This window comes from Leptodactylus fuscus, chromosome 7, assembly GCF_031893055.1.
Source record: "Leptodactylus fuscus isolate aLepFus1 chromosome 7, aLepFus1.hap2, whole genome shotgun sequence".
In the NCBI taxonomy this organism is placed as follows: domain Eukaryota; kingdom Metazoa; phylum Chordata; class Amphibia; order Anura; family Leptodactylidae; genus Leptodactylus; species Leptodactylus fuscus.
The window spans coordinates 17,687,283-17,712,797 of NC_134271.1; the positions used below are offsets into that span (position 1 = coordinate 17,687,283).

Here is a 25,515-nt window from a genome sequence, read left to right on the forward strand (position 1 = left end):
CACACAGTATTATTCCCCATAGTGGCCCCTGCATACAGTATTATGCCCCATAGTTGCCCCTGCACACAGTATTATGCCCCATAGTTGCCCCTGCACACAGTATTATGCCCCATAGTTGCCCCTGCACACAGCATTATGGAGGACACAGATGTGAATTTAGCATAACATGTGGGTCCATTTGGCTTTTGGGCCAGGTAGTTCCTGCAACCTCAATAGTGATGTCAGTGCTTATGGGCTCCCTAATACTCCTGGGACTGGGTACCTTCTAAAGTTATGTCCCTGGCTGTACTACGGACATACAATTAAGGTATATAGGGGGGAATGATCCCTTTATCCCCTGCATATCCTCTGTATTGGCCTGTGTAATGAGGCTAGTACAGACAAGCGTCGATTGGTGCGATCAATGCCCGTTTAGAGATATTACCCGGTGGACTAGGGCCCTTATGTCCTGAGCAATGCCCCTGTCAGTAATGAGGAGGGTACACTGCTGAACACTTAGTGGCAAGTGCAGTATATTCATGGGAAAAGTTGCAATTTTATGAACATGCAGCTACTTTTGGTGTGTCTTGAACAAATCAGCCCCAGTATTTTTCGAAGTATTTATACCAGGCAGCCGGGACAGATATATGGCTAAATATTCTCGATACGTCTCACGTGCAGAGCCCTAAAACTTGCTGCATGCAGTTACTACTACGGTAGGGAGAGCTTAGTACATTGGTATTAATACAGGTACCATTGAACTTAGTGGAAGCTGTGAAAATCTCCTTATACTGTGCTCCCCCTAGTGGTGGCTGCAGGAAAATGCAGTGATTTAGAGTTAGCAATGGAAGATCAACACTGGGCCCCAGTGGCATAACTAGGAATGGCGCGGCCCCAAGGCGAACAATTGACATGGCCGAATCTCCCAATAACCCCACCCCGCCGAAGACCTCAACCAAGAGTATAATTGGAGATCCGGGAGAGGATACAAGCATAAAAAGCAATGTTACTTACCTCTCCTGGGCTCCGGCACCCTCTGCACTGATGTCCGCCATCTTCAATGAAGGAAGAGATGTCACTTGAGCCGGGCAGTACAGAGATAATACACACATAAAAGATCACTGTGTACACTGTGACATCACATCATAGGAAGACAGTAATTATAATGATGTCACATGCAAGCAATACGACGTCCCAGTAAGTGATCGGGGTACATTCTGTTTTCCACATCTTGTTCCATCATCCACAGCTATCATTAATGGCACCCTAGGTCTTAATGGATATGAGCCCCTTTGTTATTTGGGATGGTAGGGTTATAGGTTGGACTTGATGGACTGATGTCTTCATCCAACATCATCTACTATGTAACACAATCCCATAAAGAGTCCATGTTGATGGTGCAAAGGGATCCTGTTTTGGCTCAAAGACAAGGTCAAACAAAAGCAGGAGCCGGCTGATAACAGTGAGCAGTAGAATCCCACTGCAAGGCCAAATGGACTTTAGCAGAACCTGAAAGTCTGAATTATCACAAAGCAGAACTCGGTACAAATAATAAACGCTCTGCTAAACAGAAACAAATACCATAACTCAACAATTGACTTACTGGGTAGCATTTGAATACAAGATAGTTGTACAGGTACAGGTCAAAACCAGGAAAGGTCGTCAGAGGCAAAATCGGAAGATGGAAGCGATATCTAGAAATAGACCAAGGGTCATAATCCAAGCGGCCAAGTGAATGGAAGAATCAGCAAGCAAACAGAGAATGCAAAAAGCAAGCCAAAGACCAGACCAGAAATCAGATATACACATAGTCAGGAAGCCAAACAGGAATCCAAACAATTAGCCGGTCCCTGTGTCAGGAGGGAGAAGTCATATAGGCCTCCTCAGCTGCTGATTGGACCAACCCAGGAAACTTCTGAGAGCGGCTTCTGCAGCAGTCAGACTGAGAATCCTGACAGATCCGCCATTTTTTACATACTGAAATATTCATAGAAAGTTCCCATGTGTTTCCCATCTGTAGATTTATCTGGGCCAGCAGTCAAGGCTTGGCATGTGATGAGGAATTATGCCGCATGTGCCGAATTCCCTTTTTTACTTAAAGTCCCAGAATCCCTTAGATGCGGTATCCTACACATGTGTGGTATATGTTTGGCATGCTCTTTTTGGTTTTGTGGCTATGACACCCGTTGTGTGTGTGAAATTTAGCAACAAAGCAGGTTTCTGTGTTCCTCTCTAGTTGGCTTTGTACATAAAGATATAGTAAGATGGAGGATCTTGTTTTGCGTCTAGAAGTCTGATATTAATGTAGTTATCAATGTACTAATACCAGAAGATGGTGGAGCTGCTGAGAAGTAAGGTTGTGCTTCTAGTATTAGTGCAGCTATGCTCACTGCCTCCAAAATCCTGTCAAGCTCACATATAGTCTGAACCAGGGGTTCTCAAACTTTTTAAACAGGGGGTCAGTTCACTGTTCCTCAGACCATTGGAGGGCCAAAATATATATTTTTTTAAATTTAAGACTCTACGCTCCTCAGTAGCTCCCCTCACAGTATTATATGCTCCACAGTACACCCTCCACCACATATAGTATTATATGCTCCTCAGAACGCCCCCTACACAGTGTTATATGCTTCACAGTACACCCCGTCCACACTGTATTATATGCTCCTCAGAACGCCCCCCAGTGTTATATGCTTCACAGTACACCCCGTCCACACAGTATTATATGCTCCACAGAACGCCCCCCACACAGTGTTATATGCTTCTCAGTACACCCCATCCACACTGTATTATATGCTCCTCAGTATGGCCTCCCACACAGTGTTATATGCTTCTCAGTACACCCCATCCACACAGTATTATATGCTCCTCAGAACACCCCCTACACAGTGTTATATGCTTCTCAGTACACCCCGTCCGCACTGTATTATATGCTCCTCAGTACACCCACCCCACACACACTTACGGTATGTCACACAGCAAGGAACTTACGCTAGGTTCACATTAGCGTTCAGGTATTATGTCCCGCATTCCGCTTAGAATATGCTTGAAGGACTTTTCTCGAGCAGCCAAATAAGGGGACTTTTTGATCCTCAAATGGGGAGTCGGGTCCTACAATTTTAATTAAAGAGGACCTTTCATCAGATCGGGCACATGCAGTTCTATATACTGCTGGAAAGCTGACAGTGCACTGAATTCAGCGCACTGTCGGCTTTCCCGGTCTGTGCCCGGTGTAAAGCGCTATCGGTCCCAGGATCGTAGCGCTTTAGTGTCAGAAGGGCGTTTCTGACAGTTAGCCAGGGACGCCCTTCTGCCCAGCAGCGCCTATCGCACTGTAGAGTGTGAGCGGGGAGGAACGCCCCAACCCTCTGCTCACACCGCTCGTCCAAAGACGAGTATTATTAGGAGCAGGAAAGCCGAATTCAGCGCACTGTCAGCTTTCCAGCAGTATATAAAACTGCATGTGCCCGATCTGATGAAAGGTCCTCTTTAAGGGGATCCCATTATGCAACCAAAGATAGCTGGGTTGGGTATCCTTTTTTTTCTGGGGTGGGGGCACCTTTCATAGAGGCGAGGTTCACCCCTGATGACAAGTATTATAGTGATACGGTGATAGACACACTTAATGGGGCACTGCAGCACTAAAGCTAACTTTGGCTGACATTGTTCTATGGGCACTGCTGATGTCTCCACATTTTGTCCCTTGGGTCCCACAGCATATATGTTTATTTGGGTGCACAGAGGGGGATAATCCACCTCCTCAAACTTCTGCCAGCAGTTTATCTCCTGACCCGTGTTGTCCACAAGCTGTTGGTTGACTTATTCCCTATCCAGGGGATCATTGGAGGCCTCATAGAGATGGAAGTGCACCTGGATGACTATTGCTCTGTTCAAACCACGCTATACAGTACCACTGCTCTCATGACTGGTGCTCTCCCAGCAGTGGGAACAGTGTTGGACTGGCCCACCAGAGAACAATTAGATCATCCAGTAGGTGAAGGATCTAAACACGATGATGGTCCATCAGAAGACACCCCAGTTTGGTGTATCGCCTGAGGATTGTTGGAAGGGGGGGCTCCAGAATAATTTTAGTAGTCAGACAAACTGTTCTGTGGATGGGTAATAAGCTGTATTTGTGGGCAACCCCTTTTATTAACCATATTTGCCAAAAGACCCACATTTGCTGGGGTTGTGCCCATTAAAAAAATTCTACCAACTTTTTGTGTCAGATTCAGTCCTGGTAATGTAACATGAGTTCACCTCTTTGCTTCCATGGCCTCATGTAATGGTTACATGGTGTGTCTCATCCGGAGCCCAGAGAAGATATGTGCAGGATAACTCATATCCAATAGCTTTGTAAGTGGGGGTAGCGGTGCACCTTTGGAGGGAGACAACAATGTGGATGCAGAAGAAGAAACACAACCGGCTTTTACCAATGACTTTGGGGTGTGGCTGCAGCATCATAAGCATTTTTATTCAAATTCTACTGGAGCGACTGCAGGTAGTACCTGCTATATATGTATAACTTATACCATAATCTATTGGTATAAATCTATAACAATAATCTTCTTTATTCACCATGTCTATGCATATCGGTTACAGCGTGACTTTTTTTTTATAGCATGGGTTACTGTGCAAACAGGATGTCATACTCAGTTACTAGCATGTGACCTCAGATTCATCAGAATGCCTCCATCTCTTCTGTCATACCTCTTGTATCAAAATGCCTCTCTGTTCCTCTTTTGCCTCTTACAATAGTTCTGTTCCTCTCTCATGGTCATATCACTATGCTCCCTTTACTTTTTTTCAGGGTTATACAGTTTACAGGATCTGGAGAGGCATCATTCTCACAGCCTGAGGTTCTGAGAGGGCAATTTTAGTATAGGCTCTGCAGAGTTTTGTGGAAACAGGAAACTGACATGAATACAGGTAATGTATAGACATGGGTATAGGTGATAGCCATGGGTACAAGAGTTAGACATGGGTACAGGTGATAGCCATGGGTACAAGAGTTAGACATGGGTACAAGTGATAGTCATGGGTAGAAGAGATAGACATGGATATAGGAACTAAACATGAGTACAGGTGTTAGACATAGGTTCAGGTGCTAGACATGAGTACAGGAACTAGACATGGGTTCAGGTGCTAGATATGAATACAGGAACTAGACATGAGTACAGGTTCTAGACGTGAGTACAGGAACTAGACATGGGTTCAGGTGCTAGACATGGGTTCAGGTGCTAGATATGAATACAGGAAATAGACATGAGTACAGGTTCTAGAGATGAGTACAGGTTCTAGATGTGAATACAGGAACTAGACATGAGTACAGGTTCTAGACGTGAGTACAGGAACTAGATGTGAGTACAGGAACTAGACATGAGTACAGGTTCTAGAGATGAGTACAGGTTTTAGACGTGAGTACAGGAACTAGACATGGGTTCAGGTGCAAGATATAAATACAGGAACTAGACATGAGAACAGGTTCTAGACATGAGTACAGGAGCTAGACATGGGTTCATGTGCTAGACTTGGGTACAGGAACTAGACATGAGTGAAGGTTCTAGACATGAGTACGGGACTAAACATGAGTACAGATGCTAGACATGAGTACAGGAACTAGACATGGGTACAGGAACTAAACATGAGTACAGGAACTAGACATGGGTACAGGTGCTGGACATGGGTGACGGCATCAACAAGATTTAACACCTACTTTGAGGACTACCTTGTATAGCTTTAAGGCTTGGATTGCACATGAGGTTTTGGAGCCAAATCCAGTAGATACATGAGAAAGGAGAAGTGTCTGTTTTTCCTAAAATTTTTCTTCCTTACAGAATCTTGCTACATACTGACATGTGTGAATCTACCCTTACTCCTTCTTGAATCCTTTACTGCCATAGGACCATTTCTCAGAAAAAAAAAAGCTCAAAAACTTTGTGTATTGTATTTTGTGTGTATGTGAGTGTATGTCCAGGACGCTTGACAACAGAAGACAGACACAAGTTATTTTTATAAAGGTTAGAAGCTTTATTTTGACAATCCACCGTAACACATTTCTTATTGAAGTGCTTACAGATTTCCGAAGTTAAACGGTTTATTTGAAATCATATATTTGCTAGAAATAAAAGCAAATCTGGTTTATGTCCAACAAAATACAAGCGGCAGTTTAGGTATGACAATAAAAGAAGAAATTCTTATAGTACAAATGGAAAAAAAAAAAAGGCATTGAACCATCGGCGGCCAAAGACAGGGACGACAAAACAAAGTTGTTCCAAGCAATCTTAAAATAATATATCTGGACAAATCCCAAATTTATAAACAAGACATTTTTAGAATTTTTTTTTTAATTTTCAGCCTCATTTTGAAAACTTAGGTTAAAACCATAAATTGTACAAGTCGTTTCCAAAGGTTTAAATAGGTTATTTGTTACGGCCTACATTACTTCGAATAATTCCCTGAATTTCAGCTCTCCATCTGGTTCAATGCAATTTACAGTGTTTTATGTTTTTGTTTTTTTTTATTTCTTAATAAATCTGTTTGCATCTATCTGTAAAGCCCCACAAAAGAAAACAGACTGTAAAAGCAAGTTAAAAAAATAATATGGAAAAATATATTTCCATGTACAAATTCTTATACCCCGGCGGATCATTAAAACCGTTCACTGCCGGGACTCGTTTAACACGTCCAACTGGCGAGGCCGTGAAGGGGTTAATGCGCGCCTGGAATTCATTAGACAACTGAGATTTTATTTTTTTTTTGTCTGTTTTTATTTTCGTAACTCTACCGTTCACTTAAAGAATTATCATTATATAAAGGCTGCAAAATGTATGTACAAACACACAGATATATATATTTATATACAGGCTAAGTTCAAAGAGTTTCATTCTTTCTTTTTAGCAACAGTGAGTTCCACTTTCGGAAGACGGACACCTGCTTTTGTTGCGCTATCGTTGCTCGAGGATGAGGACACTCTAGACTTACGGGAAGAGATAGAAGCTTCGCTTCCTTGGACGTTTTCATCATCACTTAAAGTGACCTCGTAAGAACCCTTCGATTTAGATCCCAAGCCACCAAATGTGCCAAATTTGATCTTAGAATGCTTTCCCTTCTTTTTCCCTCCCTCTGCCGACAAAGAAGCTTCCGCTTCTAATGTGCCACTTGGTGAGGAGTGTGTGGATTCATCTTTGTCCTCACTTAAAGAGGAAGATCTGTGCCTTGTCTTTTTGCTAGTAAACAAGGAGAACTCATACTTTGCAGGCTTGTCTACCTCAAGGCTAGCAGACCCCAGTGTTCCTTCAGCAGAGCCTACACTGGCTTTTGAACTTTGAAGGTCACCCTTTGACCCTGACACTGATACCTCTGGAAGATTAGCATCAACTTTTCCTTTGGATTTAAAGTTCAACTTCGGCATTTTTATTTTAGACTTTTTAATTTTTATCTCACTGTCTAAGTCCACATCTGCCTGGCCCGACTTTGCAAACTGAACATTGGCAGAAGGGAAGTCTACATCAACCCCCATCTCTCTTCCCGATGACTCGGAACCGGAAGTTGTAAATTTTGGCATCATAAGTCTGGGGAAGGTAATTTTACCAGCAGAATCATCTAGATTTATATCAAATGGTTTCACATTCAACCCTCCTTCAACTTTAGGACCTGTCAGATCACCTTGTAGTCTCAGACCACCAGGTCCTTTTACGTATCCCACACCACCCGACAAGTCTCCTTTCAAATCTACACCTTGCCCACTAACGTTAATTCCTGGACTAGAAAATTTCCCTTCGGATGATGTCTGAAATGAAGGTCCTTTAATGTTGAAGTCTGAAACTCCAGCTTTACCAGAAATCTCGGCTTCTGGTCTTGTTACAGAAAATTCCCCTTTGGGTAACTTAATGTTCGGCCCTTTCACATTAATACCCGGTAAATCAACTCCAGCAGAACTTCCAAAATCTCCTTCAATCTTTGGTCCTTTAAAACTCATGTCAATATCTGGCCCAGAAACTTTTGGAAAAGAGATGTCAGCTGCAGGTGTTGTAATGGCAGGGCCTTGGAGGTTGGCATCCAGCTTTGGCGTTTTTAACTTTGTATCAAAATTAATATCAGATCCACCTGAAATACCAAATCCCGGAACATTAATTTTGCCACTTGACCCAGAAATGTCTATGCCGGGAGGATTTAAGTCAACATTTACCGAGCCTACTTTATCGGCTTTAACTTTTGGTCCTTGCAAATTCACATCAATGCCTGGAACAGAAATTTTGGGTGCAGAGGTGTCAATGGAGAGACCGGGTAGCTCACTGTTGATATTCATTGTACCAGTTTTGACATCGACATTAGGGGCGGAAAGATCAAGACTTCCTTTAGAAAGTGACAGATCTGCATCTGGAACTTCTACTTTTGGACTTGACATACCGAAACCTGGAAGTTTAAATTTAGTCTTTTTCATCTTTACATCAGGTCCTTCAAGGCTAGCTCCTGAAGCTGATAGATCAGCGTCAGGGGTCTTAAGTCCACCACTAACACTTAAGTCTGGAATCTTTATGTCTGCTTTAGGACTTTGGAGAGAACCTTCTCCCTTTAATTTCGGAGACTTTATATCAAATTCCACATCAGGAAAATGAATTTTTCCAAACAGTGGTTTTCGTGTTTTAGGTGCTTTTACGCCAATATCGGTCTTTAGTCCTACATCGCCTCCTGACACGTTTAAATCAACATCAGGTGCATTGAGATTGATGTCACTATCTAGATCTGGGGTACTTACATCAAAACCACCTTTTTTGCCTTTTATTTTTGGGCCACTCATGTGAATCTTTGGCATTTTAAATTTCCCCTTTTTCCCTTTACCACTAACACTTATGTCAGGCACTTCAGCTTCAAGATCTACGTCAGGAACAGAAACATCTACAGAAGGAGCTTTAAGTTCTGCCTTAGGAGATTTAATGCCAAAACCAAACTTTGGTTTCTTAACTTTTGGTAGTTTCAAATTACTCTCAGGGACATCAATGTCTACATCAATTCCTGGGCTTTTTACATCACCTTCTAATTTTGGTCCAGTGACATTAAGATTTGGTGCTTTCACATTTATATCTCCTTCTAATTTTGGACCGGAATAATCCACATCACCTTTAATTTTGGGGCCTTTCAAACTTATTTCAGGCATGGATACATCAGGTAGGTTCAATGGAGGCATCTTAAATTTGGGTCCTTTGACTTTTCCATCAATATCAGGAGCATCAAGCTCAACCTCTGGGCCTTTAATATCAACTTTGGGTGCTTTAATACCTCCCTCAACTTTAGGACCTTTTAGATTTAAGTCCAAATCTGGCATGGATACTTTTGGTGCATTGAAATTCAATGATGGCATCTTAAAATGTGGACCTTTCATCTTTCCTTCTGGGCCCTCAATATCAATCTCAGGGGCCTTTATATTTACATCTGGAACAGCTATATCAAGTTCTCCTTTGGGCATGCTAGCATCTACATCTACGTCCATTTTTGGCCCAGAAACACCAAATTTGGGCATTTTAAATTTGGGCATTTTGAATTTTCCATCTGGGCCTTTCAAATGGATATCTGGTGCCTCTAAGTCAACATCTGGGGCTCCAACATCCAACTCTGGACATTTTACGTCAATACTGGGGGCTTTGGGGTCACCTTCAAGTCTAGGACCTTTCAGATTTAGGTCAACATCAGGCATGTGCATTTTTGGAAGGTGCATTGATGGCATCTTAAATTTGGGTCCTTTGCCTTTTGCATCAATATCTATATCAGGAGCATCAAACTCAACTTCTGGGCCTTTAATATCAACTTTGGGTGCTTTAATATCTCCCTCAACTTTAGGACCTTTTAGATTAAAGTCAAGATCTGGCATGGATACTTTTGGTGCATTGAAATTCAATGATGGCATCTTAAAATGTGGACCTTTCATCTTTCCTTCTGGGCCCTCAATATCAATCTCAGGGGCCTTTATATTTACATCTGGAACAGCTATATCAAGTTCTCCTTTGGGCATGCTAGCATCTACATCTATGTCCATTTTTGGCCCAGAACCACCAAATTTGGGCATTTTAAATTTGGGCATTTTGAATTTTCCATCTGGGCCTTTCAAATGGATATCTGGTGCCTCTAAGTCAACATCTGGGGCTCCAACATCCAACTCTGGACATTTTACGTCAATACTGGGGGCTTTGAGGTCACCTTCAAGTCTAGGACCTTTCAGATTTAGGTCAACATCAGGCATGTGCATTTTTGGAAGGTGCATTGATGGCATCTTAAATTTGGGACCTTTGCCTTTTGCATCAATATCTATATCAGGAGCATCAAACTCAACTTCTGGGCCTTTAATATCAACTTTGGGTGCTTTAATACCTCCCTCAACTTTAGGACCTTTTAGATTAAAGTCAAGATCTGGCATGGATACTTTTGGTGCATTGAAATTCAATGATGGCATCTTAAAATGTGGACCTTTCATCTTTCCTTCTGGGCCCTCAATATCAATCTCAGGGGCCTTTATATTTACATCTGGAACAGCTATATCAAGTTCTCCTTTGGGCATGCTAGCATCTACATCTATGTCCATTTTTGGCCCAGAACCACCAAATTTGGGCATTTTAAATTTGGGCATTTTGAATTTTCCATCTGGGCCTTTCAAATGGATATCTGGTGCCTCTAAGTCAACATCTGGGGCTCCAACATCCAACTCTGGACATTTTACGTCAATACTGGGGGCTTTGAGGTCACCTTCAAGTCTAGGACCTTTCAGATTTAGGTCAACATCAGGCATGTGCATTTTTGGAAGGTGCATTGATGGCATCTTAAATTTGGGTCCTTTGCCTTTTGCATCAATATCTATATCAGGAGCATCAAACTCAACTTCTGGGCCTTTAATATCAACTTTGGGTGCTTTAATATCTCCCTCAACTTTAGGACCTTTTAGATTAAAGTCAAGATCTGGCATGGATACTTTTGGTGCATTGAAATTCAATGATGGCATCTTAAAATGTGGACCTTTCATCTTTCCTTCTGGGCCCTCAATATCAATCTCAGGGGCCTTTATATTTACATCTGGAACAGCTATATCAAGTTCTCCTTTGGGCATGCTAGCATCTACATCTATGTCCATTTTTGGCCCAGAACCACCAAATTTGGGCATTTTAAATTTGGGCATTTTGAATTTTCCATCTGGGCCTTTCAAATGGATATCTGGTGCCTCTAAGTCAACATCTGAGGCTCCAACATCCAACTCTGGACATTTTGCGTCAATACTGGGGGCTTTGAGGTCACCTTCAAGTCTAGGACCTTTCAGATTTAGGTCAACATCAGGCATGTGCATTTTTGGAAGGTGCATTGATGGCATCTTAAATTTGGGTCCTTTGCCTTTTGCATCAATATCTATATCAGGAGCATCAAACTCAACTTCTGGGCCTTTAATATCAACTTTGGGTGCTTTAATACCTCCCTCAACTTTAGGACCTTTTAGATTAAAGTCAAGATCTGGCATGGATACTTTTGGTGCATTGAAATTCAATGATGGCATCTTAAAATGTGGACCTTTCATCTTTCCTTCTGGGCCCTCAATATCAATCTCAGGGGCCTTTATATTTACATCTGGAACAGCTATATCAAGTTCTCCTTTGGGCATGCTAGCATCTACATCTATGTCCATTTTTGGCCCAGAACCACCAAATTTGGGCATTTTAAATTTGGGCATTTTGAATTTTCCATCTGGGCCTTTCAAATGGATATCTGGTGCCTCTAAGTCAACATCTGAGGCTCCAACATCCAACTCTGGACATTTTGCGTCAATACTGGGGGCTTTGAGGTCACCTTCAAGTCTAGGACCTTTCAGATTTAGGTCAACATCAGGCATGTGCATTTTTGGAAGGTGCATTGATGACATCTTAAATTTGGGTCCTTTGCCTTTTGCATCAATATCTATATCAGGAGCATCAAACTCAACTTCTGGGCCTTTAATATCAACTTTGGGTGCTTTAATACCTCCCTCAACTTTAGGACCTTTTAGATTAAAGTCAAGATCTGGCATGGATACTTTTGGTGCATTGAAATTCAATGATGGCATCTTAAAATGTGGACCTTTCATCTTTCCTTCTGGGCCCTCAATATCAATGTCAGGGGCCTTTATATTTACATCTGGAGCAGCTATATCAAGTTCTCCTTTGGGCATGCTAGCATCTACATCTATGTCCATTTTTGGCCCAGAACCACCAAATTTGGGCATTTTAAATTTGGGCATTTTGAATTTTCCATCTGGGCCTTTCAAATGGATATCTGGTGCCTCTAAGTCAACATCTGAGGCTCCAACATCCAACTCTGGACATTTTACGTCAATACTGGGGGCTTTGGGGTCACCTTCAAGTCTAGGACCTTTCAGATTTAGGTCAACATCAGGCATGTGCATTTTTGGAAGGTGCATTGATGGCATCTTAAATTTGGGTCCTTTGCCTTTTGCATCAATATCTATATCAGGAGCATCAAACTCAACTTCTGGGCCTTTAATATCAACTTTGGGTGCTTTAATATCTCCCTCAACTTTAGGACCTTTTAGATTAAAGTCAAGATCTGGCATGGATACTTTTGGTGCATTGAAATTCAATGATGGCATCTTAAAATGTGGACCTTTCATCTTTCCTTCTGGGCCCTCAATATCAATCTCAGGGGCCTTTATATTTACATCTGGAACAGCTATATCAAGTTCTCCTTTGGGCATGCTAGCATCTACATCTATGTCCATTTTTGGCCCAGAACCACCAAATTTGGGCATTTTAAATTTGGGCATTTTGAATTTTCCATCTGGGCCTTTCGAATGGATATCTGGTGCCTCTAAGTCAACATCTGGGGCTCCAACATCCAACTCTGGACATTTTACGTCAATACTGGGGGCTTTGAGGTCACCTTCAAGTCTAGGACCTTTCAGATTTAGGTCAACATCAGGCATGTGCATTTTTGGAAGGTGCATTGATGGCATCTTAAATTTGGGTCCTTTGCCTTTTGCATCAATGTCTATATCAGGAGCATCAAACTCCACTTCTGGGCCTTTAATATCAACTTTGGGTGCTTTAATATCTCCCTCAACTTTAGGACCTTTTAGATTAAAGTCAAGATCTGGCATGGATACTTTTGGTGCATTGAAATTCAATGATGGCATCTTAAAATGTGGACCTTTCATCTTTCCTTCTGGGCCCTCAATATCAATCTCAGGGGCCTTTATATTTACATCTGGAACAGCTATATCAAGTTCTCCTTTGGGCATGCTAGCATCTACATCTACGTCCATTTTTGGCCCAGAAACACCAAATTTGGGCATTTTAAATTTGGGCATTTTGAATTTTCCATCTGGGCCTTTCAAATGGATATCTGGTGCCTCTAAGTCAACATCTTGGGCTCCAACATCCAACTCTGGACATTTTACGTCAATACTGGGGGCTTTGGGGTCACCTTCAAGTCTAGGACCTTTCAGATTTAGGTCAACATCAGGCATGTGCATTTTTGGAAGGTGCATTGATGGCATCTTAAATTTGGGTCCTTTGCCTTTTGCATCAATATCTATATCAGGAGCATCAAACTCAACTTCTGGGCCTTTAATATCAACTTTGGGTGCTTTAATATCTCCCTCAACTTTAGGACCTTTTAGATTAAAGTCAAGATCTGGCATGGATACTTTTGGTGCATTGAAATTCAATGATGGCATCTTAAAATGTGGACCTTTCATCTTTCCTTCTGGGCCCTCAATATCAATCTCAGGGGCCTTTATATTTACATCTGGAACAGCTATATCAAGTTCTTCTTTGGGCATGCTAGCATCTACATCTATGTCCATTTTTGGCCCAGAACCACCAAATTTGGGCATTTTAAATTTGGGCATTTTGAATTTTCCATCTGGGCCTTTCAAATGGATATCTGGTGCCTCTAAGTCAACATATGGGGCTCCAACATCCAACTCTGGACATTTTACGTCAATATTGGGGGCTTTGGGGTCAACTTCAAGTTTAGGACCTTTCAGATGTAGGTCAGCATCTGGAACTTGCATTTTTGGAAGGTGCATTGATGGCATCTTAAATTTTTCTTTGATTTTCCCATCAGTATCTATATCTGGTGCCTCCACATCAGGGATATTGATGTCAATTTTAGGTCCTTTCAAATCTCCTTCCAATTTAGGTCCTTTTAATTCTACATCTGGCATTGACACTTTAGGGCTTGTTATATTTAATGATGGCATTTTAAATTTTGGAGATTTGCCCTTTGCTTCTACATTAGGAATATTCACATCAGGTCCACTAACATCAATGTCAGTTTTTGGAACCTTTACGTCAACACTGGCAGATTTGCTACCGGAGAAGTTAAATTTTGGAAGTTTGAATTTGGATTTTTTCACCTTTGCCTCAGGTACATCAATGTCTACTTCAGGCAACCCAATTCCTAGTTCTGGTCCTTTAAGGTTTCCTCCCTTTGCTGTAACATCTAGGTCACCTTTCATTTTTGGCCCTTTTAGACTAAGATCTACATCAGGCATGGATACACTTGGTTTTGAAAATCCCCAAGATGGTAACTTAAATTTGGACCCTTTGACTTTGCCCTCTGGTAATTCAGCAGAGAATGAAGGGCTTGAAATCTCTGGACCTTTAATTTCAATCTTTGGATCTTTTATATCTGCTTCAATCTTTGCATCAGGTCCATCTACTCCCGCTTTTAATTTGGGTCCTTTCAAATTGAGATCTATGTCAGGCATAGAAACATGTGGTAGGGATGGCATTTTTATTTTTGGACCTTTAACTTTTCCTTCTGGGCTTTCAATTTCCAGCTCTGGTGTTTTCACATTCACTTTTGGTCCAGACAAGTTAACGTCTACATCAGGTCCCTCTGCTCCTGAACCTGAAAAACCAAACTTGGGCATTTTGAATTTTGGCATTTTTAGCTTCCCTTCAGGTCCTTCTAGATTAACATTTGGTACTTCAAGGTCAAAATCTCCACCTTTTAAATCTCCCTCCAGTTTAGGGAGTTTAATATCAGCATTTCCCCCTTCAATTTCAGCTCCTGCTTTCAATTTCGGACCCTTCAAATTAAGATCAATATCAGGCATATTAATATTTGGCATGTTAATATCCAGTGAGGGCATCTTCATTTTTGGACCTTTAATTTTCCCTTCAGGGCCTTCAATATCTATCTCTGGAGCCTTTACATCCACATTCGGCCCTTTAATATCTACTTCTCCACTCTTCCACTTAGGGCCTTTTATATCCAAACCCAAATCTGGAAGATTCATTGATGGCATCTTGAATTTTGGACCTTTTACTTTCCCATCAATGTCTACATCTGGGGGTTCAAGCTCGAGCTCTGGAGCCTTAACGTCAACTTTAGCATCTCCTTCTAATTTGGGACCCTTCAATTTGAAATCAACATCAGGCATGGACATTTTTGGCATACTAATATCAGGCATCTTAAACTTTGGACCTTTTGCTTTGACATCCAGGTCTACATCTGGAGCTTCTACATTCAGCTCTGGTTTCTTAATGTCAACTTTAGGACCTTTCAGATCTCCTTCAATCTTAGGACCAGTCATGCTTAGATCAATATCAGGCTTAGACAATTTTGGCAAATTAAAGTTCATTGAAGGCATCTTAAATTTAGAACCCTTCACCTTAAGATCAGGGGCTTCCAAATCTACCTCTGTCCCAGACAGATCAAGTTCAGCTTTTGGAAGACTAATATCACATTCAGGACCTTCAACATTTGGTACATTTGGCCCTGAAATACCAAACTTTGGCATTTTAAACTTAGGCATTTTAAATTTTCCTTCTGGACCTTCAATCTGAACATCTGGACCTTCAATATCAGCCTCTGGTAACTTAACATCAACATTGGGAACCTCTAAGTCTCCTTCTACTTTAGGTAAAGAGCCTTTAGCTCCTCCTTTCCAATTTGGGCCTTTCACATTCAAACCAATATGAGGCATATCAGGAAGATTCATTGACGGCATTTTGAATTTTGGACCTTTTACTTTCCCATCAATGTCTACATCTGGGGGTTCAAACTCGAGCTCTGGAGCCTTAACGTCAACTTTAGCATCTCCTTCTAATTTGGGACCCTTCAATTTGAAATCAACGTCAGGCATGGACATTTTTGGCATACTAATATCAGGCATCTTAAACTTTGGACCTTTTGCTTTGACATCCAGGTCTACATCTGGAGCTTCTACGCTTAGCTCTGGTTTCTTAATGTCAACTTTAGGACCCTTCAGATCTCCTTCAATCTTAGGACCAGTCATACTTAGATCAAAATCAGGTTTAGACAATTTTGGTAAATTAAAGTCCATTGAAGGCATCTTAAATTTAGAACCCTTCACCTTAAGATCAGGGACTTCCACATCTACCTGTGGCCCAGACAGATCAAGTTCAGCTTTTGGAAGATTAATATCACATTCAGGACCTTCAACATTTGGCCCTGAAATACCAAACTTTGGCATTTTAAACTTAGGCATTTTAAACTTTCCTTCTGGACCTTCAATCTGAACATCTGGACCTTCAATATCTGCCTCTGGTAACTTAACATCAACACTTGGAACCTCTAAGTCTCCTTCTACTTTAGGTAAAGAGCCTTTAGCTCCTCCTTTCCAATTTGGCCCTTTCACATTCAAACCAATGTGAGGCATATCTGGAAGATTCATTGATGGCATCTTGAATTTTGGACCTTTCACTTTCCCATCAATGTCTACATCTGGGGGTTCAAGCTCGAGCTCTGGAGCCTTAACGTCAACTTTAGCATCTCCTTCTAATTTGGGACCCTTCAATTTGAAATCAACATCAGGCATGGACATTTTTGGCATACTAATATCAGGCATCTTAAACTTTGAACCTTTTGCTTTGACATCCAGGTCTACATCTGGAGCTTCTACATTTAGCTCTGGTTTCTTAATGTCAACTTTAGGACCTTTCAGATCTCCTTCAATCTTAGGACCAGTCATGCTTAGATCAATATCAGGCTTAGACAATTTTGGCAAATTAAAGTTCATTGAAGGCATCTTAAATTTAGAACCCTTCACCTTAAGATCAGGGGCTTCCACATCTAGCTCTGGCCCAGACAGATCAAGTTCAGCTTTTGGAAGACTAATATCACATTCAGGACCTTCAACATTTGGTACATTTGGCCCTGAAATACCAAACTTTGGCATTTTAAACTTAGGCATTTTAAACTTTCCTTCTGGACATTCAATCTGAACATCTGGACCTTCAATATCAGCCTCTGGTAACTTAACATCAACACTTGGAACCTCTAAGTCTCCTTCTACTTTAGGTAAAGAGCCTTTAGCTCCTCCTTTCCAATTTGGGCCTTTCACATTCAAACCAATGTGAGGCATATCTGGAAGATTCATTGATGGCATCTTGAATTTTGGACCTTTCACTTTCCCATCAATGTCTACATCTGGGAGTTCAAGCTCGAGCTCTGGAGCTTTAACGTCAACTTTAGCATCTCCTTCTAATTTGGGACCCTTCAATTTGAAATCAACATCAGGCATGGACATTTTTGGCATACTAATATCAGGCATCTTAAACTTTGGACCTTTTGCTTTGACATCCAGGTCTACATCTGGAGCTTCTACATTTAGCTCTGGTTTCTTAATGTCAACTTTAGGACCTTTCAGATCTCCTTCAATCTTAGGACCAGTCATGCTTAGATCAATATCAGGCTTAGACAATTTTGGCAAATTAAAGTTCATTGAAGGCATCTTAAATTTAGAACCCTTCACCTTAAGATCAGGGGCTTCCACATCTAGCTCTGGCCCAGACAGATCAAGTTCAGCTTTTGGAAGACTAATATCACATTCAGGACCTTCAACATTTGGCCCTGAAATACCAAACTTTGGCATTTTAAACTTAGGCATTTTAAACTTTCCTTCTGGACCTTCAATCTGAACATCTGGACCTTCAATATCAGCCTCTGGTAACTTAACATCAACATTGGGAACCTCTAAGTCTCCTTCTACTTTAGGTAAAGAGCCTTTAGCTCCTCCTTTCCAATTTGGGCCTTTCACATTCAAACCAATGTGAGGCATATCTGGAAGATTCATTGATGGCATCTTGAATTTTGGACCTTTTACTTTTCCATCAATGTCTACATCTGTGGGTTCAAGCTCTAGCTCTGGAGCCTTAACGTCAACTTTAGCATCTCCTTCTAATTTGGGACCCTTCAATTTGAAATCAACATCAGGCATGGACATTTTTGGCATACTAATATCAGGCATCTTAAACTTTGAACCTTTTGCTTTGACATCCAGGTCTACATCTGGAGCTTCTACGCTTAGCTCTGGTTTCTTGATGTCAACTTTAGGACCTTTCAGATCTCCTTCAATCTTAGGACCAGTCATACTTAGATCAATATCAGGTTTAGACAATTTTGGTAAATTAAAATCCATTGAAGGCATCTTAAATTTAGAACCCTTCACCTTAAGATCAGGGGCTTCCACATCTACCTTTGGCCCAGACAGATCAAATTCAGCTTTTGGAAGACTAATATCACATTCAGGACCTTCAACATTTGGCCCTGAAATACCAAACTTTGGCATTTTAAACTTAGGCATTTTAAACTTTCCTTCTGGACCTTCAATCTGAACATCTGGACCTTCAATATCAGCCTCTGGTAACTTAACATCAACATTGGGAACCTCTAAGTCTCCTTCTACTTTAGGTAAAGAGCCTTTAGCTCCTCCTTTCCAATTTGGGCCTTTCACATTCAAACCAATGTGAGGCATATCTGGAAGATTCATTGATGGCATCTTGAATTTTGGACCTTTTACTTTTCCATCAATGTCTACATCTGTGGGTTCAAGCTCTAGCTCTGGAGCCTTAACGTCAACTTTAGCATCTCCTTCTAATTTGGGACCCTTCAATTTGAAATCAACATCAGGCATGGACATTTTTGGCATACTAATATCAGGCATCTTAAACTTTGAACCTTTTGCTTTGACATCCAGGTCTACATCTGGAGCTTCTACGCTTAGCTCTGGTTTCTTGATGTCAACTTTAGGACCTTTCAGATCTCCTTCAATCTTAGGACCAGTCATACTTAGATCAATATCAGGTTTAGACAATTTTGGTAAATTAAAATCCATTGAAGGCATCTTAAATTTAGAACCCTTCACCTTAAGATCAGGGGCTTCCACATCTACCTTTGGCCCAGACAGATCAAATTCAGCTTTTGGAAGACTAATATCACATTCAGGACCTTCAACATTTGGCCCTGAAATACCAAACTTTGGCATTTTAAACTTAGGCATTTTAAACTTTCCTTCTGGACCTTCAATCTGAACATCTGGACCTTCAATATCAGCCTCTGGTAACTTAACATCAACATTGGGAACCTCTAAGTCTCCTTCTACTTTAGGTAAAGAGCCTTTAGCTCCTCCTTTCCAATTTGGGCCTTTCACATTCAAACCAATGTGAGGCATATCTGGAAGATTCATTGATGGCATCTTGAATTTTGGACCTTTTACTTTCCCATCAATGTCTACATCTGGGGGTTCAAGCTCGAGCTCTGGAGCCTTAACGTCAACTTTAGCATCTCCTTCTAATTTGGGACCTTTCAATTTGAAATCAACATCAGGCATGGACATTTTTGGCATACTAATATCAGGCATCTTAAACTTTGGACCTTTTGCTTTGACATCCAGGTCTACATCTGGAGCTTCTACATTTAGCTCTGGTTTCTTAATGTCAACTTTAGGACCTTTCAGATCTCCTTCAATCTTAGGACCAGTCATGCTTACATCAATATCAGGCTTAGACAATTTTGGCATATTAAAGTTCATTGAAGGCATCTTAAATTTAGAACCCTTCACCTTAAGATTAGGTGCTTCCACATCTAACTCTGGCCCAGACAGATCAAGTCCAGCTTTTGGAAGACTAATATCACATTCAGGACCTTCAACATTTGGTACATTTGGTCCTGAAATGCCAAACTTTGGCATTTTAAACTTAGGCATTTTGAGTTTACCTTCTACATCTTTAAGATTAACATCTGGTAATTCTATGTCTACTGCTGGAGCCTCAATATTTGCTTCTGGGGCTTTCACATCAAGTTTAGGACCTTTCAGACTGAGATCAGTATCCATGGAGACGTTTGGAAGATTTACCGAAGGCTTCTTGAATTCTGGACCTTTCACTTTCCCCTCAATGCCTATATCTGTGGATTTTAGATTTACCTCTGGAACCTTAATGTCAACTTTAGGGGCTTTCACATCTCCTTTCACCTTAGGACCTTTAAGATTAATGTCAAAATCAGGCATGGACGGTTTTGAAAGTTCAACTTCAGGCATAGACACCTTGGGATCAATTGTACTCACATCTACTTTGGGTAGATTAACATCAACATGTGGTCTTTCCAGGTTTGGCCCTGAAATTCCAAATTGTGGCATTTTAAATTTGGGCATTACAATTTTACCTTCTGTTGCTCCTAAATCGATCTTTGGAGCTGCAATGTCAACCTCTGGGACTTTAATACTGCCACTGAGACCTTCTATATTTCCACTTATTTTAGGACCTTTCAGATCAATTTCAGATTTTGGAAGTTGCACCGATGGTTCTTTCAATGTTACACCTTGGACTTTTCCACCAATATTTATACCTGTAACGTCTGTGCCAACTGTAGGGCCCTTTATGTTCACTTTGGGCTTTGAAAAACCTATTCCTTTAGGGCCTTGCAAAGAAAGGTCCATATCAGGTTCAGATATTTTTGGCAAAGAGACATTTACAGACGGCTTAACTAGGTGGCCTCCTTCAATCTGACTTGTCATGTCTAGTGCTGGAGTTTTGACATCAACATTAGGACCTTTCATACGGATGGCACCTCCACTTACAACATCAGCTTGAGGGCCAGACAGATTAATATCACCTTCTAGTTTTGGTTCTGACACTCCAAATTTAGGAAAACCAAATTTTGGCATTTTCACTCCTCCTTCTACGTCTCCCACTTCTACACGTCCCTCAGTGGAAACTGCTGAGCCTTTAATTCCCAGACCCTTAGAAGCAGTATTAACCTCTGGAGTTTTAACACCAAGCCTTAAATCGTGATCTACTCCAATACCTGAAATCCCAGTCTCCATCCTCCTACTATAATCTTTAGAATCTATACTTACATCAGGCAAAGAAACATTTGGTACATTAACACCCCATGTCCCGCTTTTACCCTCAGGTTTCAAGACAGGCTGAGAAATCTCTTTGCTTGCTTCTGAGATACCAAATTTTGGCATTTTAAATGAAGGCATGTTTACCCTTCCCGCAGAGTCTTCAAGCTTTATATCAGTTCCTTTCAAATCCACAGTTGGCCCGCTTAGGTTTACTTTAAAAGAATCTGCTTTTCCTTCAAATCCTGGAGTGATGTCCACACGAGCACCACCAGTTGTTAATCCATCTTGACTGAGCTTGAATTGGCTGTCTAGTTTTGGTCCCACTGATCCAATATTTGGCATCTTAAAGTCCTCGCCTGTGAGCACTATTTCTTTTGATCTGTCTATTTTAGGTGCTTGAACATCTCCAGTTATTTTAATAAACTGGGACGGTGTTGAAGAAATGTTTACGTCTGTTTCGGGTACTCTAACACTTGAGCTTACACCGGCAGGCATCTTTACGTCAAACTGGGGACCTTTTACTGTTGTACTAGATGACGGGAAGCCAATTCTGGAAGTTAGTGAAGATGTCCCCTGACCTCCTTTGATATTCACATTTGACTGTGTTGACGTATCATAATCGGGTGTTTTTAGCTCAAGTCCAATGTCTTCAGAAGCGCCCTTAAAATTAGGGCCTCTTAAACCAATATCATGTTCTGCTCCATATCTGGACATTTTGACATCTATTTTCTTTTCGGAACTCTGGAACTTTGGTCCAGAAATACTGATATCAGGCATGTGCATCCCTACAGAGGCTTGCCTACCCCCTTCACCTTCAGGAAACTCATATTGCGTTCCGCTCTGTCCTTTATATCGCACGGTGGTGGTATGAACATTCACAGAATCTCCTGGCAGGGACATACTGTACTCTCCACTTGTATGCAAGCTTTTCCCAGATCCATCAATACCAGGAATTCTGATCATGGTTTTACCTTCTTCTGTCTCCACACTGGTTTTTGAAATCTCAGTTATTTCATGTCGAGGAATCTTGATTTTGTATTCCGGACTACTTATATCAATCTCTTTTGAGTCTTTAGATCCGCTCACATCCACAGTATAAGCAGTGACTTTCCTAGTGACGGTAATGGTCCTTGTCTGGGTCTCTGGTTCTAGAGCCTCATCAGACTTCAGACGTGGCTTAATTTTTTTGGTGTAAATACGTCGGTATTCTTCATCGTCTCCACTCTGTAAGAAAATAGTAAGTTATAGAAGGTTCTAAACGGAGAAAGAATGTGTTGTTACATGCGTATATAGATGCTCAGGTGGGTTCCATAACCATCGTTTTTCTCCTACAACATTGGTTCAAGCAGATCCATAGAAAACAGTTAAAAATTCATGATGTCACATTCAGCTGAGCTGCAATACTAAGTACAACCCCTATGCAATGTATGACACTGTGCGTATTATTCTTTGAAAAGGCCACAACCCTCTCCCAAATGCTGTGTTTCCATCAAATAGCTAATCTGTGGGGGTCCTGGGTGGACCCCTCCACCAATCAGATATTAATGATATATTCTAATGATAAGGTATCAATAGTTAAAGGGGTTTCCAGGCAAAAAAAATATATATATTTTTTAAATAGGTCAATTAGTGCTATTAATAGGTTAATAAGGGCACCCAAATACCTTTAGCAGTGATTTTTGGGTTTCTCTAGGAGCACCTCCTTTGGACTTGTTTACATGGGGTAGCTTCCTGTTCTTTTTTCCTACAACTACCATGATGCATTGCTCTGCACTCGGAGCTGACTCACACTACATCCCCCTCTCACTCCCTCCCCCTCCCTGTCTTACTCCCTCACACCCGATCCCTGTTTCCCTAGCTAGCCTGCCCACTACTGCTAACTAACTCAACTCAACCCACCCCACCATACTCATCTGTCTTTCTGTCATCACTTCCTACTGCGGGGACCGGCTCCTCCTCCTCTTGATGTCTGCTGGCGCCTTCCCATAGAACCAGAGTGCCGTCATGCTGGCACTCCGGCTTTATTGTGCAGGCATGGGAGGCCGACGGACATCAAGAAGAGAAGGAGGAAGTGATGTTTCATGCCTGGAAGATACAGACAGGAAGACAGGTAAGTATGATGGGGTGGGGGGGGGGTAGTAATGGTGACGTTCCGTCTCCGTAAACAGAACATCACCGGATAATCTGCCCAGCGATCTAGATAAATTTAGCTTTTTTGTTACAGTAAGTAATTTAGAGGGTAAGCGGGTGGGTGGCTTACATAAGACAGATCAGTTTATCCCGGACAACCCCTTTAATGTTAAAGGACACTCACCAGAACAACATCAGGACTTTTTAGGCTGAAGACGTCATGTGAAAAGGTCACACCAGGCTGAGGGGACCGATCCCCTTTTCTCTGTAGCCTGAGGCCCACGGTGTGTTTCCCTACATTTGACAGCAACTTTTCAATATCCTCCGAAGACATGTTGTCGAAGTAGACAGTTGCGCCCACAATCTGGTCACCTAAAGATAGGCATAACAAATCGATTACAGAGATGTTTTCTCAGACATACGAGTCGAAATTGTGAACATACTTTTTAATGGTGGACCGATCTCATACAGTTACTTTATAAAGAAAGGTTTCGAATAAGTCATGATAAAAAGTATCACGGAATTACTTATTTTATTACAGAACCTATTCCCGTTTTGGCGAAAGAAGTTGCATTTGATTCTTCCATCGCCAACATGTGGTGGCACAATTGTAAAAGTCATTCAGAGTCATTGGCTCTGGCTGCTCTGTCCGTTGTTACCCTCCATCATAATCCGAAACAAATTGAAGATTATTGGATTCCACGAGGAGTGTTACAGGCCTAAACTACCTCTCTTCTAGCCCCATATACTTGCAGGGGCCATTGGTTCTTTAGACCGAGGACTCACCTTCACGAACAACTCCTGTCTTGGCAGCTGGCGAGTTCTGTACTAGCTGCTTAACGAAAACTCCTTCTGCATTTTGGTCAAGGGTGAGACCCATAGTCCCGCTCCCTTGCCAGTTGGGAAGCAAAAGTTCCCTGGTATCCTCCTCCTCCATCTATAACAAAAAATATATACAGGTCATCATGAAATTAGGAGCATTTTCATCCTGACAAAGCACAAAACCATTTCCCATATTAATATTCCGTATGTAGCTTTTGCTAGATGAAAGTTAAAGGGATTATCCGTGTTGTAAGATTGATGGCTTATGCTTAGGATATGATGAGGTCTGATTACCCGGGACCCCTGCAGATCAGCCGGTACAATGGTAATGGCGAGTGAGCAGTGATCGCTACCGTTGATCTGCAGGGATCCTGGGTGTCTAATATTGATGGTCAACAGGTTGGATCGTGTTCTGGATAAAAGTAATATATTACTGTACCTTTAATTAAGGTAATGCACTAGTCTACCAGCAGAGGGGGTGCTATGAGCAGATATACAGTAGGTTCATGATGAACGCATTTCATGGCTCGGATACAAACTATTGAAGATCTAAAATGGAGGGTAGGACTATGAGTCTTATAGAGAGGAGTATATTTAGGGTTATCGGAAGAGTTTTGTAAAACTACTCAACTAGGGTCGGATGGAGACCGCCATACATGCATGGGAGAGAATGCAAACAAGGCGCCAAGATATAGGCAAACACGTGCTATCTCTATTACGTTACTGTTCGCTTTACGTTAGGATATAGTAAATGGAATGGACGATTTACCTTGGTATTTTGAGTCGGTTACCTTCTATAAGACCTTGCTGGCTCTGTCTGCACGGTTGTTTGCATGAGGACTTCAGGCTGTTGGACGGAAAGAAAAATGATCATTAAAATCGGCGTAAGATAGCTGAGCCCATGACAGAAATGAGATATTGTGTGTACATGTATATAGACAGCGAGGGCAGGGTGTGGACCTTTATATAAAAAAAAAAACGTGGCAAACCATAAAAGCCATGTGACATTAAACAAACCTCCCTGTGTAAATATTATACAAAGAATTGGAGATCATCCTTCTCCCATGACTCCGGCCACACATCAACGGACCGTACGCCCCCAATTACCTAGACACTGGCGCTCTGTATAGACCTAGGCTGGGCCTGTCCTCCTTTACCCCCCCAGTGCTAATGGATTAACATGCACAAGCCTGTCACCAGATCCAATACAAAACCTACTACTTGCAGGCTACACAGATACTAGCAAGACACATTTTATCTAGAAGACTGGCAAACCTCAGTTTTCATTACTTAAGAAGACCACCGGGAATGATCTGAGCTTCGAGTGGTTACCATAGACAAGGATAGATTTTCTATAAAAAATTTCGTAAATCTCACAGTTACGATCCTCGCTTAGGCTTCCGAATACCCTTAGAAAGAACGGTGACTTGGTAACACCAATAGGTTGT

The 25,515-nt window shown here is 41.5% G+C and overlaps 1 protein-coding gene across 1 annotated transcript in view; it reads right to left on the minus strand.

Moving 5' to 3' along the window:
• Positions 1-5,985: 5,985 nt before the first annotated feature.
• Positions 5,986-25,515, minus strand: part of AHNAK (AHNAK nucleoprotein) — a 38,042-nt gene continuing 18,512 nt past the window's right edge. Inside the window, exons 2-5 of the mRNA XM_075281190.1 lie at positions 24,837-24,914; positions 24,032-24,182; positions 23,430-23,617; positions 5,986-22,339 (exon numbers count right to left, since the gene is read on the minus strand). Of these exons, the coding sequence (XP_075137291.1) occupies positions 6,863-22,339; positions 23,430-23,617; positions 24,032-24,182 (15,816 nt within the window). The 5' untranslated portion in view covers positions 24,837-24,914 and the 3' untranslated portion in view covers positions 5,986-6,862. The remainder of the gene's footprint in view (positions 22,340-23,429; positions 23,618-24,031; positions 24,183-24,836; positions 24,915-25,515) is intronic.